The sequence below is a fragment of the Phyllobates terribilis genome, unplaced genomic scaffold (genome assembly GCF_046119375.1).
Source record: "Phyllobates terribilis strain yellow unplaced genomic scaffold, ASM4611937v1 Scaffold_11__3_contigs__length_659146591, whole genome shotgun sequence".
In the NCBI taxonomy this organism is placed as follows: domain Eukaryota; kingdom Metazoa; phylum Chordata; class Amphibia; order Anura; family Dendrobatidae; genus Phyllobates; species Phyllobates terribilis.
Genome location: NW_027362771.1, coordinates 429313999 through 429331792, shown reverse-complemented (window position 1 = coordinate 429331792; position 17794 = coordinate 429313999). Strand labels below are relative to the sequence as shown.

The 17794-nt window shown below is 47.4% G+C and overlaps 1 protein-coding gene across 1 annotated transcript in view; it reads right to left on the bottom strand.

Moving 5' to 3' along the window:
- The window catches only part of LOC141166474 (peptidyl-prolyl cis-trans isomerase FKBP8-like), a 91681-nt gene extending 74842 nt beyond the window's left edge, over positions 1-16839 (bottom strand). The window contains exon 1 of the mRNA XM_073653180.1: positions 16177-16839. Coding sequence (XP_073509281.1) covers positions 16177-16528 — 352 coding nt within the window. The 5' untranslated portion in view covers positions 16529-16839. The remainder of the gene's footprint in view (positions 1-16176) is intronic.
- Positions 16840-17794: the final 955 nt, after the last annotated feature.

Sequence of the window (17794 nt, the reverse complement as noted above, 5' to 3'; positions counted from 1 at the left end):
CAATTCCTGAATTGTTGTTTTTTGTTTATTTTGCCTCCCAACAATCGGAATAGAAAGCGATCAAAAAATGTCAAATGCCCAAAATGGTACCTATAAAAATGTCAACCTGTCCCGAAAAAAACAAGCCCTTACATGACTCTATCGGCCGAAATATGGAAAAATTATTTCAAAAACTAGTCTTTGCAAAAAAAAAAGTGTCTTTTAGTGTGTGACAGCTGCTAAACATAACCCAATATGAATATGGCATCGCTGTAATTGCAGCGACCCAAAGAATAAAGTTGTACCGCATGAGGAACGGCGTAAAAAATAAACTCCAGGGTTAGGGTTGTGCTAGGGTTAGGGTTGTGCTAGGGTTGGGGTTAGGGTTGTGCTAGGGTTGGGGTTGTGCTAGGGTTGGGGTTGTGCTTAATGTTGAGCGAATTTGTTCGGCATTTCAAATTCGAGTTCATGTTCGGGATTCCGGCTTGTTCGTGGCAAAAAATCAGCTCTGCCCTCAAACATCCTTGATTTGCCACGCTGTCACATAGATAACATTTGCGTGACAGTGTTTCAAATCAGGGATGTTCATGGGCGAAGCCGATTTTTTGGAGCAAACAAGCCGGAACCCCAAACACGAACCTGAATTTGAAATGCCGAACATATTCGCTCAACACTAGTTGTGCTAGGGTTAGGTTTGCGCTAGGGTTGGGTTTGCGCTAGGGTTGGGTTTGCGCTAGGGTTGGGTTTGCGCTAGGGTTGGGGTTGCGCTAGGGTTGGGGTTGCGCTAGGGTGGGACCCCAGGGGTCTGGTTGCCACAGTAATAGAAATATTATGTCTGAGAGCAAGTGGGAGGTTTCTCTGGTCAGGAGCCCTAAGCATGCAACACTGCCCGCCCAGACCTGGGAGGGGAGGAATCTACCCTTATAAACTGGATCTGGGGCGGGATTAGGGAGTGAAGTCCCAGACAGAGACGCAGTCAGGTCTGGAGGACAGCAGACAGAGGGAAAGTGACAACAGGAGCTCTGTAGGAGCAGGAGCGAGTGCCAGAGGCTGGAAGCTAGAAAGCTCGCCTTGGCTGAAGACACTAAACCCGGACACGGAGTCCGAGGCTGTGGGGACATCCAGGTCCAGCAGCAGAATCCAACCGGCAGGGGATTCCATGTCCTCTGGCCATAGAAGCCCGGAGGCACGGTCACAAGCAAGGGACCAGCACCGCCATCGTGAAGCGGAGGCTAACGGAAGGCCCCAAGTCACCGGCCATACGGGTGAGCACCACACGGTATACTCAGGGACGTGGGCTACTTCTACCCGCACACCGCAAGGTAGCCAGGAAAGAGTGCAGAGAGACGGGGAGGCCTACAACTCCACCTGGCCAGGGGGAGATCCTGCTAGCTCTCAGACTGACCAGGCCTCTACTGCTAGCCAGTACTCCCGGGAGGGTCTGCGTTATACCATCAGTAAAGACCCTGAACTGCACCACACGTCTCTGTGTTTCATCGCCGCACCAGCACCATTAGCACTGGGACGCTCACACCATCACTCCCATTATCCACACTAGCTGCCCTAAGGCAATACTTCTCCCGTGGGGAGTTATCCCATACTTGGCTGCGCATACAACATCAGCCTCAGCCGTCTGCAGCGCAGCGGCGGTCCCCACTGACCGCAATCCACGGGTGGCGTAGTCGGACATTTGTCACATTACTAATACTGCCACTGGTTTGACCGCCCTGGGCACGGACCGAGTCACAGCCACGGAGGACTACAACCCCCAGCGATCCGGCTCCGGGTATCCCCTGCACAGCACAGGCCCAGGGGGCGCGTCAACTTTGGCGTAGTCGGCAGGATTTCGTGCCCGCAACCACCGGGTACTGCGTGCCTGAAAAATACTTTTTTTTTTACTTACCTGTGGCGAAATTTCCCGCCGTCCGGAGCCATTTCCCGCCATCGGACGCCATCTTGGGTCGTTTCCCGCCGTCTTCTGCCGTCTTCCCGCCATCCGCAGCTGCTTCCCGCCTTCAGACGCCATCTTCGGGACGCCGCACGGGAAGAAGAGGGGCGTGGACGCCGAAAGCGCGCGAGATCCGAAGCTCCGCCCCACGCTCCGACGCTGCGTAAGGTCCTGGAAGGGAGGAAGAGCGACGCTGACGTCATCGGAGCGCGACGCCAGGTCCTCAACCCCGACGATCGACTGCGGAGCCGCGGCCTACGGAAGAAGAGCATCGCAATGTAGGCCACGGTCCACTACGGGGGAAGGAGGATGTCGGACACCGAGGGGAGCTCCACCGCCACACCGGCCGCCAGCGCAACCGCTGCAGCGGTCATGCCATTCACCATGCCCTATATCCCGGGGGCAACCTGGCTACCCCAGTACTCAGGGGAGTCACATACCCTGAGTGACTTTAGGGAAAGACTTGATAGCCTCTTCCAGGTATACCCCCTCACAGAAGAGCAAAAAGTGAGCATTCTGGTGGCCCAGTTAATCGGGGCAGCCCAAAGGGAGGTAAAGTCCTGGTCGCCTGGAAGAAGAGGACTGTCAGAGAGATACTAGCCCGGCTGAAAGACACATTTGATACCCGAACCTCAGCCGAGATAAAACTAAGATTTTACGGGTGCAAACAGCGGGCACATGAAAGTATAAGAGACCATGCTCTAAACCTACAAGAGGCCCTGAGAGCCATTAAGCAGGCAGACCCTGACAGCGTGGGGAATGAAGACAAGCTGTTGACCGAACAATTCATTGAGGGTCTACTGTGCAATGCCCACCGAACCCAGTTGCGGGCAATGGCCTTACAGCACCCTGACCTGGACTTTGCACAGTTCAAGGACAGAGCCATTCGGGTGCTCCGAGAACCGGCACCAGGTGGCGCTGTGACCCACAGGCGCCCTGCTATCACTTATCACCAGGACGTGGCGCCCTTGTCTGCAGGGCCTGTGGGAGCTGATGCGCAGGCTTTGAACAATAACCCGGCTACAGACCTGCACCATCAGGTCCAAGAGCTGACTAAGAGCGTTGCCGCGCTAACCAGAACTGTGCAGTCTTTACAGGTCTCTTCTCCAGGAAAGATCCAGCTGGCATCCGGACCGGAGGACGTCCCGTGGCGCCGACTGAGGAGGACCCCACCGGCCAGAGGAAGACCCAGCGACAGATACGAGGACGGACGACCCATCTGCCGCCGCTGCAATCAACCCGGACATATGGCAAGGTACTGTCATTTAAACGGGCACAACCTGGGGTAGAGGGCCAACCTTCAGGCTTAAGATCATCAGGCCCATCGAACTGGCGTGACAAATACGTAGGGGGACGTCCGGTCTTGCCTGTGGTACTGGACGGCATTCCTATGAGTGCCCTACTGGACACCGGGTCACAGGTCACCACCATCCCGTACGTGCTCTTCAAGCGGTACTGGAATGACTCGGACATAACCCGCTAAACAGATGACGACCTGAGCATTATAGCCAGCAATGGTCAGCCCGTGCCACAGATAGGATTTAAGGAAGTGACCATCAAGGTCGGTAAAGTTGAACTGCCGGCACAAGGACTGATCATTGTGGACATTGACCGTCGCGAGAGTCACCCAAAAATAACCCTAGGTGCTAACGTAATTGAAAACTGTCTTGCAGAGGTGATTCTTATTTTGCAACAGGTTGCCAAGAACGCCAGTTCCAGCCAGCAGCGTGTCCTCCAAAAAGAGATCCGGGCACTGATGAAACGGCATCAGGTGGAACTATCTGGTGGTGAGATAGGTAGCGTGAGAATGTGTGACCCGTTCCCTATTGCCATGCCCCCAAAAAGTGAGATGATGATTTGGTGCCGGGCAGCTATTGGTCTAAGAGGTAGAGACTACCAAGCAATGGTAGAACCCGTCTACTCAGACAGTAGGCCCACCATTTTGACACCACGGGGGGTAGTCGATGTACGCCATGGGAGGGTGCCCGTCCGCATCATAAATATCGGGGAGAGAGAAGTATACCTGCCCCGGTATGCCACGCTAGCCAAATTATTCACCATCAACCAGAACTCTGTACAGGCCGTGGAACCCTTGCCTCCATCTCAACCAGAGGAAGGTAACGGCTCTAAGAAACCAATGGAGGACTGGTTTCAGCAACTGCATTTGGGTACTGACTCCACTCCCACACACCAAAAACAGGGAGTCTATCGGGTGGTTCAAGAGTACGAGAGAGTGTTTAGCAAACACCCGTTAGACTTTGGGCGAGTAAAGGGGGTAGAACATCACATCCCAACGGGAGACCATCCTCCCATAAAGGAGAGATATCGACCCGTACCCCCTGCACACTATCAACACCCCAAGGGGATGCTAAAAGACATGAAGGAGGCTGGGGTAATTAGGGACTGCTGTAGCCCCTGGGCAGCTCCACTAGTCTTAGTGAAAAAGAAAGACAACACCATGAGAATGTGTGTAGACTACAAGAAGGTCAACCGTATCACACACAAAGATGCGTACCCGTTACCAAGGATAGAAGAGTCCTTAGCTGCATTAAAATCTGCTAACTTCTTCTCTACTTTGGATCTCACTAGCGGGTACTGGCAGGTTCCTGTAGCAGAGGCGGACCGGGAGAAGACCGCATTCACCACCCCGATGGGACTAAGTGAATTTAACTGTATGCCGTTCGGGCTCTGCAACGCACCAGGAACCTTCCAACGGTTGATGGAATGCTGTCTGGGACACCGGAACTTCGAGACGGTCCTATTATACCTGGACGACGTCATCGTTTATTCCAAGACCTATGAGGACCATCTGGGACACCTGGCAGAAGTATTTGAAGCCCTGGCAAACTATGGCCTAATGGTAAAACCCTCAAAGTGTCATCTACTGAAGCCAAAGGTGCAGTACCTGGGACACGTGGTGAGTGCTGACGGAGTAGCCCCCGACCCTGACAAGATCACCGTGATTAAGGACTGGCCAAGACCATCCAGCATAAAGGAAGTGCGGCAGTTCCTCGGGTTGGTAGGCTACTACCGAAGATTCATTCCCGGTTTTACCAAGAAGGCAGCTCCTATACAGGACCTCCTGATAGGCCAGTCCAGGAAGGCCAAAAAACAGAAGCCACCCTTCAAATGGGAAAAGCTGGAAGAGGAGTCCTTCCGCCAGCTGAAGATGGCCCTCACGGGGGATGAAATCCTGGCGTACCCTGATTACAGCCTGCCCTTTATCCTCTACACGGACGCAAGCAACATCGGGCTAGGAGCCGTACTGTCCCAGATCCAGCAGGGGAGAGAACGGGTAATTGCTTACGCCAGCCGAAAACTGCGACCCACGGAAAGAAACCCTGAGAATTACAGCTCGTTCAAGCTAGAGTTCCTGGCAGTGGTGTGGGCAGTAACCGAACGTTTCAAGCATTACCTTGCCTCTTCCAGGTTCACCGTGTACACGGACAACAACCCGTTGACACACCTGGACACTGCAAGACTGGGTGCCCTGGAGCAGAGATGGATGGCCCGCCTGTCCAATTTTGAGTTCACAATCAAATACCGGGCAGGACGCTCCAATACCAACGCGGACGCCCTGTCCAGGATGCCAAACCTACCGGACGAAGGGGAGGATCCTGAAGAATTGGAAGAGATCGAACTCCCTGCGTTTCACCGTCATGGGATTACCCAGTATTCCCACCGTGTGAGGGGCCAGCGATCCGCTACGTTCAACCCCTTACCCCACTACAACTGGGCGGAGACGCAAGACAGTGACCCCGCAGTCCGTCTGGTGAAGGAGATGCTGACCCAGGCTGACGCCCGCCTGGACCCAGACGCTCCGGAAGAGACCAAACAACTGTGGACGGAGAAGAGCAGACTGTTCCTCTACAAGGAGAAGTTATGCCGCAGAATGGTCAATTCCCGGACACATGAACTGATCTGGCAGGTGGTGGTACCGAGACGGGACGCAGCTATGGTGCTGGAGGCCTACCACAATGGGGCAGGGCACTTTGGATGGAAGAAGCTGGAGTTCCTGCTGTGTGAACGGTTCTACTGGATAGGCATGAGAGGAGCCATTGAGAGGTGGTGTAGAGACTGTGACCCATGCAATCTAAGAAGAAGGGACCGTGCCAGCCAGAGGACTCCCCTGCAGCCCATCATTACCAGGCATCCGCTGGAACTGGTCGCTCTGGACCATGTTAAACTGGCTCCAAGCAGAAGCGGGTATGTCTACGCCCTAACCATCGTGGATCACTACTCCCGGTTCCTGGTGGTGGTCCCTGTCAAAGACCTGACGGCTCAGACAGCAGTCAGAGCCTTCCAGCTGCACTTCTGCCGCCCACACAGGTACCCGGACCAAGTGCTGACGGACCAAGGACCAGCCTTCGAAGCGGAGGTCTTCCAGGAGTTCTGCAACCTGTATGGGTGCAAGAAGATAAGAACAACGCCCTATCACCCCCAAACCAATGGACTCTGCGAGAAGATGAACCAGTTGGTGATAGATCTGCTAAAAACATTGCCCCTGGAAGAACGCAGCCTGTGGCCTGAGAAACTGCCCGATCTGGTGGACCTGTATAACCACATCCCGGTAGGTTCCACCAACTGTACCCCGGCTTACCTAATGCGAGCAAGACCTGGTAAGCTGCCTGTTGACCTGGATATGGGAGTCCTGACACCCGAGGACACCTCGCCAGAGACAGACTGGGATACAGAACGGCAGCAGCAGTACCGGAAAGTACAGGAGAGCGTCGAGCGAAGTCTTTGTCAATGAAGAGAAAGGCAGGAGAGGACTTATAACCAACATGCTCCCGCTGTTCCCCTGGTACCTGGAGAGCAGGTCTTGAAAAGAAAAAGGCGGCTCCATAAGTTGGACGACCAGTGGGAAAAGAACCCGTACACCGTACTGCCCTCAAGCCACAATAACCCAAAGGTGTAAGTCATCAGCAAGGATGGAGGAGAGACCACAGCCACTGTCTCCAGAGACCACCTGAAAAAGTGCCCTGAGAAGTTGCAAAGTACGGATGAAGATCAGGAAGACCCTCAACCTGTAGAGGAAAAGGAGGAAATGATCAGCACCGTACTCGGAGACTTTCCCCGGTCCTGGACACAAGTAAACAACGCTATCGTGGTGCCCGTCCTCACCTTTCTCCAGCCAGCCCCTCAAGTGCCTACAGAAGACCAGGTAGAGCTGGAAGAGCAGCCGGCCCAGGAGGCAGAAGAGTCCACACCAGCAGCACAGGAGAATCAACCCTCTGCTAGTAGTGAGCCGGCCGTGCCCCTAGTGAGCCAAAGAGTGCGCAGACAGCTGCCCAGCTTACCCATAACACCTCCTACACCCTGTAGTGCAGGACCAGTTAGTGAGCTCTGTAGGTCCACTAGAGTCACTAGAGGTCAGATGCCCGCTCGCTGGAAAATCTAAACTAATGTACTGTAAATTTACCTGTTTCTTGAAACTGTTTATGGTTTTTGTTGTTGCCTGTTATTAATTATGTTTCTCAGTTACCCTGCAGATTTCTATGGACTAACAGGTTATGGACACTGGATAACCGGAACAATTCTTGTAGATAGTTGCACCTTGGTGCCTCTTGCGAAGACGGCCGCGGAAGAGAAAACCTGTCTGGCGTGGCCTCCTTGCGGTCCCAAAGTAGCTAGCTTCAGCCTTGCAGCCACGCCGAGGGCCAACGCAAGGGGTTTGCTTTGGACAGGTCCCCTACTTCGCTTAAAGCTTCACCGTGGGTGACATGGACGCCCTCTTGTTTCACAAACTTCACCTTGGGTGATATGGACACCCGGTTGCGGACACGCCGTGACCTTTAAAGAACTAAAGCTTCTTGTAAATATGTTATTGTATTATCTTTTATACCCTTGTATTTATGTTTCTTTAAAAATGTGTTTAGTCCCGGAGTACTAAAATTTACTAGGGGGGAATGTGGCACCCCAGGGGTCTGGTTGCCACAGTAATAGAAATATGTCTGAGAGCAAGTGGGAGGTTTCTCTGGTCAGGAGCCCTAAGCATGCAACACTGCCCGCCCAAACCTGGGAGGGGAGGAATCTGCCCTTATAAACTGGGTCTGGGGCGGGATTAGGGAGTGAAGTCCCAGACAGAGACGCAGTCAGGTCTGGAGGACAGCAGACAGAGGGAAAGTGACAACAGGAGCTCTGTAGGAGCAGGAGCGAGTGCCAGAGGCTGGAAGCTAGAAAGCTCGCCTTGGCTGAAGACACTAAACCCGGACACGGAGTCCGAGGCTGTGGGGACATCCAGGTCCAGCAGCAGAATCCAACAGGCAGGGGATTCCATGTCCTCTGGCCATAGAAGCCCGGAGGCACGGTCACAAGCAAGGGACCAGCACCGCCATCGTGAAGCGGAGGCTAACGGAAGGCCCCAAGTCACCGGCCATACGGGTGAGCACCACACGGTATACTCAGGGACGTGGGCTACTTCTACCCGCACACAGCAAGGTAGCCAGGAAAGAGTGCAGAGAGACGGGGAGGCCTACAACTCCACCTGGCCAGGGGGAGATCCTGCTAGCTCTCAGACTGACCAGGCCTCTACTGCTAGCCAGTACTCCCGGGAGGGTCTGCGTTATACCATCAGTAAAGACCGTGAACTGCACCACACGTCTCTGTGTTTCATCGCCGCACCAGCACCATTAGCACTGGGACGCTCACACCATCACTCCCATCATCCACACTAGCTGCCCTGAGGCAATACTTCTCCCGTGGGGAGTTATCCCATACTTGGCTGCGCATACAACATCAGCCTCAGCCGTCTGCAGCGCAGCGGCGGTCCCCACTGACCGCAATCCACGGGTGGCGTAGTCGGACATTTGTCACATTACTAATACTGCCACTGGTTTGACCGCCCTGGGCACGGACCGGGTCACAGCCACGGAGGACTACAACCCCCAGCGATCCGGCTCCGGGTATCCCCTGCACAGCACAGGCCCAGGGGGCGCGTCACTAGAGTTAGGGTTGTGCTAGAGTTAGGGTTGTGCTAGAGTTAGGATTGTGTTAGGGTTCGCAGCCAAAAATCCTTGCGGGGATTGCCCACCATGCACGAGCGATCACCGCATGTTTGTTTTTGGGTGTCTAACAACCGTGAAACATACGGGGCGGGGGATCGAGCATGTCACTCAAGCACCCGCGATACGTGGTGCATACCCGAGTACCCGATGCAAACTCAAGTAGCGAGCACTTGCGCTCAAGACTAATGACAACTTATTCAATATGATGACCTAATGTTATCAAATTCGTACCTTTGGGTTCAAAATGTTCACTATATCCCTTGATAAAATCCTTGAGGGGTCTAGTTTCCAAACTGGGGTCACTTGTGAGGGGTTTCCACTATTTAGGCGCATCATGGGCTCTGCAAATGCGACATGGCGTCCACTCTCGACTCCAGCCTATTTTACATTCAAAAAGTCACACAGTGCTCTTTCCCTTCTAAACCCTGCCGTGCGCCCAAACAGTGTATTTTCCCCACATATGGGGTAGCGACATACTCAGGAGAAGTTGCACAACTGTTTTTGGGGTCCATTTTCTCCTCTTACTCTTGTGAAAATAAAAAATTTGGGGCTTAAAGATTATTTTTGTGGAAAAAGTTTGATTTTTTTTTTCATTTTCACGGCTCTACGTTATAAACGTCTGTGAAGCTTCTGGGGGTTCAGGGTGCTCACCACACATCTAGATAAGTTCCCTGAGGGATTTAGTTTCCAAAATGGTGTCGCTTGTGTTTTTTTTTTCACTTTTTAGGCACATCAGGGGCTCCCCAAACGCAGCATGGTGTCCGCTAATTATTCAAGAAAAGTCAAATGGCGCTCCTTCCCTTCTGAACCCTGCTCGCGCCAAAACAGTGGTTTTCCCCCACACATTGGGTATTGGCATGCTCAGGAGAAATTGCACAACTAATTTTGGGGTTGATTTTTTTTTCTGCTACCCTTGCAAAAATAAAAAATGTAATTGCATGTAACTTACATTTAAATTATTATATCATCAATTATGGATAATCTACCTGTGGATGAAAGTCAAGCATTTTAGGATTTGTTGGAGCTTCTGCAGGAAAATTCTGGAGAATTAGGTAAGAGGGTTCCTTTCATGCATAAGCTACCCTCACTAACTACTCATTTTTTTTTATTCACAGTAGTCCAAATTTTTTATAACAAAGTATGTCAGGATATTCAAAATCTAAACTTGGACAAGAGCTGACAAATTAACCTAAGTGTGGAAGATTAAAGGGCATTATCACATCTCCAAAATAATCATAATTTCCTTATTAAGAAAGCTGATAAAGAGGGGAACATATTTTTGTGGCCTGTGGACTTGTATACCATAGAGGGGAAAAGACAGCTTACTAACACCAATTACTACCGGATTTTACCTTATAATGAAACATTGGTGTTCAATGAAAAAACTTGATACATTTTTAACATCAGTCTTTGAGCACTGTATTATCACTAAAAAGGAATTGGATTTTCGTACTACCCAACACCCAGTTTGTCCAACCTTCTATATGCCCCCGAAGGTGCACAAGTCTTTACAGGCCCCCCCGGAAAGACCTACAGTGGTGGACATAGGAGGTCTATACGAACGACCCTGTGTTTATGTGGATTTGTTTTTGCAGTCCTTGGTCACTTCGTTGGAATCATTTATCAGAGACACATCACATCTAATACAACAACTTCAAGGTCTGGTTATCCTTCCTAATACCATTATAACCACAATGGATGTAGAGTCATTGTATACATATATCAACCACAGTCTTGGACTTCAAGGTGTATCACATTTCCTTGATCAATATAATACAGGTTGATAGAAGGCATGACTCTTTTGTTCTGGACCTTCTTCATTTTATTTTGGACAAAAGCTATTTAATTTTTGACTGTGTCTTTTATAGACAAACCTCTGGTACTGCAATGGGGGCTCATTGTGCCCCCTCCTATGCTAACCTATTTTTAGGTTGGTGAGAGTAGATGCACAAGGCCCCCTTTTATCATATAGTAAAAACATTTTATGTTGGTTCCATTTTATTGACGACATCTTATTTTTGTGGACGAGTCCTACTCTTGAATGTGAGGAATTCATATTATGGATTAATCAAAACCCATGTAACATTTCGTTGACTCACAATATTTCTTCTTCCTCAGTAGAGTTATTGGACTTGAAGATTATTCCTGAGAGGAATCAGTTAAGAATCACACTGTTTCGGAAGTTTACAGCTACCAACAGTCTGCTGCATTACCAAAATTTTCATCCTAGTCATTTACGAAATGCCATCCCAAAATGTCAATTCCTTCGTATTAGGCGAAATTGTAGTGTCATGGATGATTTTCAGAACGAAGCTCAGGAATTCACAACCAGATTTAAGGCAAGAGGTTATCCACATAAAATCATTTCAAGAGCGTTCAAAAATCCATTCATTGACAGGAAGTTTTGACCCCATCCTTGATTGGTTAATTCCAACATTAAAATCATAACTCCTTATAATAATCAATGGAGTGATATTTAGCAAATTCTACAAGACAACTGAGGTATTCTACGCAGTTAACCAAGACTAAGACCTTTCATACACATGGGACCAAAATTGATAGCTATAAGAGCAAAAAACCTCAAGCATCAACTTACAGCTGTAGCATCGGCGTCCCTGCCTCCTGCTAGGCAGGGACGCCGTTCCCCTCACCTCTCTGCTCCGTGCTCGGCGTCTTCCTCCCGCTCTGCTGGCAGCGCGCGCTGCTTCTCGGCCTCTGTGCTTAGGGCGCGCGCGCTCCCCCTCTCTTAAAGGGGCCGCGCGCGCCGTCCTAAGGAGTCCCCGGCCAATGGCCGGAGGACCTCACCATATATAAGGCACCTCCTCCAAAATGGAGGTGCCCGAGCAATGTTGCTGCAAAGCCTTTCTACTCTGCTTCAGCCTTCAGGTCCCTTTACCAGTTACCTGCCAGTCACCTGCCAGATTCCTGCTTGATACCTGCCTGATATCGGCTTACCTGCTTGCTATCCTGTGGTCCGACAGTCTGCCTACCAGCACCTGCCAGTCTGTCTATGGATCAGTCCGCCTGCGGACCAGGAAGTACCTGCCAGATACCTGCCTGATACCTGCCTGCCTGTCCAGAGACTCTTACTCGCTCACCTGGGAGCGCTCACCTGCTACCTGCCTGCTAGCCTACCTGGAGGCTTAGCCGTCACTTGCTGTGACCACCTGCCTGTCCAGAGACTCTTACTCGCTCACCTGGGAGCGCTTACCTGCTACCTACCTGCTAGCCTACCTGGAGGCTTAGCCGTCACTTGCTGTGACCACCTGCCTGTCCAGAGACTCTTGCCTGCTCACCTGGGAGTGCTCACCTGCTACCTGCCTGCTAGTCTACCTGGAGGCTCTGCCGTCACTTGCCGTGACCACCTGCCTGTCCAGAGACTCTTGCCCGCTCACCTGGGAGCGCTCACCTGCTACCTGCCTGCTAGCCTACCTGGAGGCTCTGCCGTCAGTTGCCGTGACCACCTGCCTGTCCAGAGACTCTTGCCCGCTCACCTGGGAGCTCTCACCTGCTACCTGCCTGCTAGCCTACCTGGAGGCTCTGCCGTCACTTGCCGTGACCACCTGCCTGTCCAGAGACTCTTGCCCGCTCACCTGGGAGCGCTCACCTGCTACCTGCCTGCTAGCCTATCTAGAGACTCTTACCCTGCTGTCACTTGCCGTGACCATCCGCCTGTCAAGAGACTGTCCCCGTCACTTGCCGTGACTTCCTGCCCTTCTACCCAGAGACTGTCCCTGTCACTTGCCGTGACTACCTGCCCGCCTTCCCTGGGAGCCACCCGCTTCCTTACAAGGACTGCCCCTTTGTATAGTCGCTCAGAGGTTCCACCTCCCAGACCCGTTACAACAGCCATTTCAAAAGACCTACCCAAAAAAAGGGAAGAGGTCATAGATTGCTGGGATCTTACCACTCTTGGGGACTGTACTGTTTGGTTGTAGTATGTGTTTGGTTGATCCCATTAATATTTAGTGGTGCCCTTAGTAGTTCTTCTCTGTAACCACAAAACTAGGCGCCACACTACAGTAGTGTAAGCTGTGTAATGCTTTCAAGCTTCACTTGAATAAAATTGTTACTGGTTAACCCTGCTGTGTCTATGCTGTAACTGTTTTTCATTCTTCAAGCAAGGGGCCACGTTTGGATAAATGGATGTATACAAGGAAGTTGATTGGAAATAAAAACAATAAATCCGACTGTTAATTTAAAAAATGTGTAATACTATGATCTACTTAAAATTTCATAAAAGATCTTGTTAGGACTTGTTTTCACTTTGCATTTTTGCCTTGTTTTTTACCGCAGAAAAAATGCAATGTTTTATAGTACCAGCAAAGTGAATGAGATTTCTGAAATCTCATGCACATACTACCGATTTTTTTTCTCTGGGGATTTGAACCATTAGGTTATGTTCACACATCCCTCCTTCTTTGCCATGGTTTTTCCACGCATTTTTGTTGCGAAAAAGCGCAGTGTTTTACTGTATCTGTAATGAAAATGACATTTCTGAAATCTCATTCCCATGCTGCTTATAATTTTCTTGCAGATTTAAAAAAGTTTTAAATCTACAGTATGTAATTTCTTTCAACATTTTTGCAGCATTTTTCACTCATTCAAATGAATGTAAAAAAAAACATAAAAAAGCACGCAAAAACGCAGCGAAAACATTCTTATTTTACACAGCTTTTTTTCCTGCCAACACTCCAGTATATTCAGCAGATTTTTCTGAACGTGTGCACCGACCCCAAAAGCATTTTTTTCAAATCTACAGCATGTCAATTCTTTCAGCATTTTTGCAATGTTTTTCACCCATTCAAATGAATGGGGGGAAAAAAACAAGAAAAAATGCATCAAAAACGGCAATAAAATACACGGCAAAAATGTTTGTATTTTATACAGTGTTTTTCCTGCCAAGATACTGGTTTTTGTTGCAGAAAAATCTGCTGTAAATACGTAACGTACGTATATAGTCTTATTCTGCTGACATAGGGGTATTGTAAAATTACAACCTCAGGGATGTTGCAGACTGCACCAAATTATTAGAACCGCTGCACATAATGTCACCAAAGAATCAGCACAGAGTATTCTGCCATTTAAATTTCCGTTATTTATAGGATTTAATGGCGTGTAGCCTATTTAGAATTGTGAATATAATTTAAGGGGTTGCAAATAACTTATTGATAAAACTCTACATTATACTGAGATTTTGCAGGTTGTCAGCAGGGTGAAACATCTAATTTTAGTGCCCTATAAATACTATTGCAAAGAATAAAGTGTTGCCTTCTGTGTTGAAGTTGAACTAAAATGTTCAGAGGTTCATAGATTCTAAAATCACTGGTGTACGTTTATTATGCAAGTTGGACACTAAAATCCATAAACTGAAGTGTTATGCAAGATTCAAAAATAATTGGAAAATAACAAATGTTCGAATAAATACAAGAAAATTAGCTCTTTTCTACCAGAATCTTCTAAGTACTGTTCCTTTGCTATTGAATAATATATGAATACTATATATCATATATGAATAAGGAAATGAAATAATAAATGCACCACATGCTTTCTCCTTGCACCATACAGTACCAACAAATATGCAGCAGTAAACTTGTAGCCATAAGCAAACACCAGCTTTGCAAAAAGTTCCTGTTTTAATTAAATCTACAAGTGACAAATGACAGCAGCAACAGCAAATATCCAGTATTCGCTACATTAGGAAATATTATGTTTGGAAATGTTAATGGTGCATGATTATATTGACATGCATGTTAAGATATAGCAGGTAAAGTTCCGTATATTAACTTTTATAATTGAAATATAACTTTTCAGAGTAAACTGTAGTATCTGTGCACAATCTTTGCCTATTTTATGATGTGTGTCCTGCATTTTTCACCAGTTTTTCCTTTCTGCACGCTCTATCTCTAACTTGCAATTGACTCTCATCTGACTGGGTGAAAACTAGCTGCTAAGATGTATCCAATATACTGAACACACAGAAACAGGGATTGCTGCTATTTTCTCCTTTGGTAGCACGCATATAGAAGCAGAAGAGGCATGGAGGGCCATATACCGCAGTTCTGAGCAGTGCAGCTGTGAATCCAGCTCTGGGCAAAGCTCGCTAGGATCTCAACAATCTGTTTCTTTGCATCTCACTCTCACTTTTCCTATCTCCCACCCACCCACCCACCCAGCTTCTATAGTCTGATGAAGGTTACCTGAGATGTCACTGTCCTGGCAGTCCATCTTGTGTTGGGCAAGATGGATTTCAGCTGTTTTTCAGGGTGAATGATAAGATCAGAGTGGAGAGTAAGATGTGGTTTAAAAGTGGAGAAGCAAACAGATTTTTCTTAAAAGATATATTAAAAAGTTTCTTATACATACTTCTATCATTGATTCCTGCAATGTTTGTTGAAAGTACAGTTCATATTAAAGGGAATCTGTCACCAATTTGGAGTTATCAGACCTCTACTATGGGCACACAGGGTATAGAAAAGTAAATCTATATATACCTGTATGGCCCGTAGTAGAGGTTTGATTGCAGAGAAATGTAGTTTTATCTTCTTGGTTTTTCACAGGCTTGGCGTCCTCCGGACGCCAAACTATCCCGCCCATCTGTTTGTTATTCCACCAAATCCCCGCCTATGTACACGTTTACCAAAGTGGTGACAGATTCCCTTTAAAGAGTAGGGGATATTTTACTGTATTGAAATTGGGAACATGTATTTTATTTGGCTCATATGTTTACAATGGCTTCTGCAGGATAGTTTTACCTTTTAGCATTTATAACTTTTGAAATAATAAAAAAATTCCTCTAAGTTAATAAATACTTGGGTTATCTTTGTTTTTTGTCTGATGTTTTAGAGTCAATTTATTATCTGCATGGGTAATAGCAGCAGCTAACTGCTTGTGACAGCCGTTACAGTGTCCATTGAGATTATCATCAAGCTTTTACAAGCTCGAAATAGGATATTTATGTTATGTTTATTGATGTAAAATATTTATCTCACTGCATGTAAATACGAAATGTTACCTCATTCTTTCTGTGTAAAGCTGTTGTTACCAGCAGGAGAAAGAAATTGCACGCAAGTAATCAGGAATAATAAAGGATTTCACAAGGAGGACAACACAAGGACTACTTTTCTTTTTTTCTTTTAAATTGATTTTTCATTATTACTGCATTATTTCTTACCTATGATCCCTTTATTAGCCACATTAATTACATCAGTAATATAATAAATGCATAAAATATTACCATACCTGTAATATCTATCCACTGGTCTGAGGAGAAAATGTATTTGAAGCTGTAGCCTGTACCTCCCAGTGCATCTTCCACTGCTTGAAAGAACTGCATCTCCTCCTCTTGGGGTGTGTTGTCATCTATGGTGATGGGGGGCAATAGAAATTTGACTGTCTTTCCAAAACTAGGGATCCTTTGCAGAAGCCTTTCCTTTCTCTTGTGTTCACACTGTTGTGGATCTGTTTCTTGTGCAATTACAGTGGGTATCTTGTCAAGGTTTCCTTTGCTCTGTAGTTCAAGTGATGTGTTCCACAAGGTCCCATGTTCTGTAGGATCTGGGATCTTCCCGGACTGGAGAATATCTTGTGGCATCACCTCTTTTACTAACTCCACTTTTAAAGAGATTTATATCACTATCTAAATAAGGGTGATGTGATGGTTTAGATCTCACTCCTCCTGCTGTCACATCATCTTTTGGTCTTGACTTAACTTACTATCTAATGAGTGTTTCAATATATATGTTAAAGAGCAGGAAACACAAGCTCAGAAGACTGGCTGTCTTCAACCTGAACCCTGAGTCTAAATGTCTGTAATTCAATTACTGCTATTAACTGAATGATTAACATAAGCCTCTCTTCCCTCTCATTCTGTCTATTTACATTCGCCTAAGGATCTTAAGTCTGTTGACTGAGGGCACATGAGCCTTCATGACATTTGTACAGAGAAACAGTTGTTCTCTAGAGTCCAGATCATTGAGCAAACTGACAAATTCATTTCTTATTGGATGACTTTTTTTCCAGACATATGTTATTTATTTCATGACTACATCGAGAAGGGATAAGGAAGGACATTTTTTTTTTTAAATTTAAGTTTTTCCCAATTTTTCATTTATTTTTTTAACAAGCTAATTTACAGCATACATACTAAAGTACGCTAATTGGCAACGAGAGCTGATTATAATCAATGTCATACATATGTAAAGGAAAACTGAACTAGAATCTCTCAGAAGAACGCTGCCATAGAAAAACATAAGGATATATGTCTGAAAATTGAACACAGCGATCTGCACTTTTTCAAAATGAAATAGTTTTTTTTCTCTGCTCGAAAAGACATATAATATGTGTATATACAGTACAGACCAAAAGTTTGGACACACCTTCTCATTTAAAGATTTTTCGTTATTTTCATGACTATAAAAATTGTACATTCACACTGAAGGCATCAAAAGTATGAATTAACACATGTGGAATTATATACTTAACAAAAAAGTGTGAAACAACTGAAAATATGTCTTATATTCTAGGTTCTTCAAAGTAGCTGCCTTTTGCTTTGATGACTGTTTGCACACTCTTGGCATTCTCTTGATGAGCTTCAAGAGGTAGTCACCGGAAATGGTCTTCCAACAATCTTGAAGGAGTTCCCAGAGATGCTTAGCACTTGTTGGCCCTTTTGCCTTCACTCTGCAGTCCAGCTCACCCCAAACCATCTCGATTGAGTTCAGGTCTGGTGACTGTGGAGGCCACGTCATCTTGCGTAGCACCCCATCACTCTCCTTCTTGGTCAAATAGCCCTTACACAGCCTGGAGGTGTGTTTGGGGTCATTGTCCTGTTTAAAAATAAATGATGGTCCAACTAAAC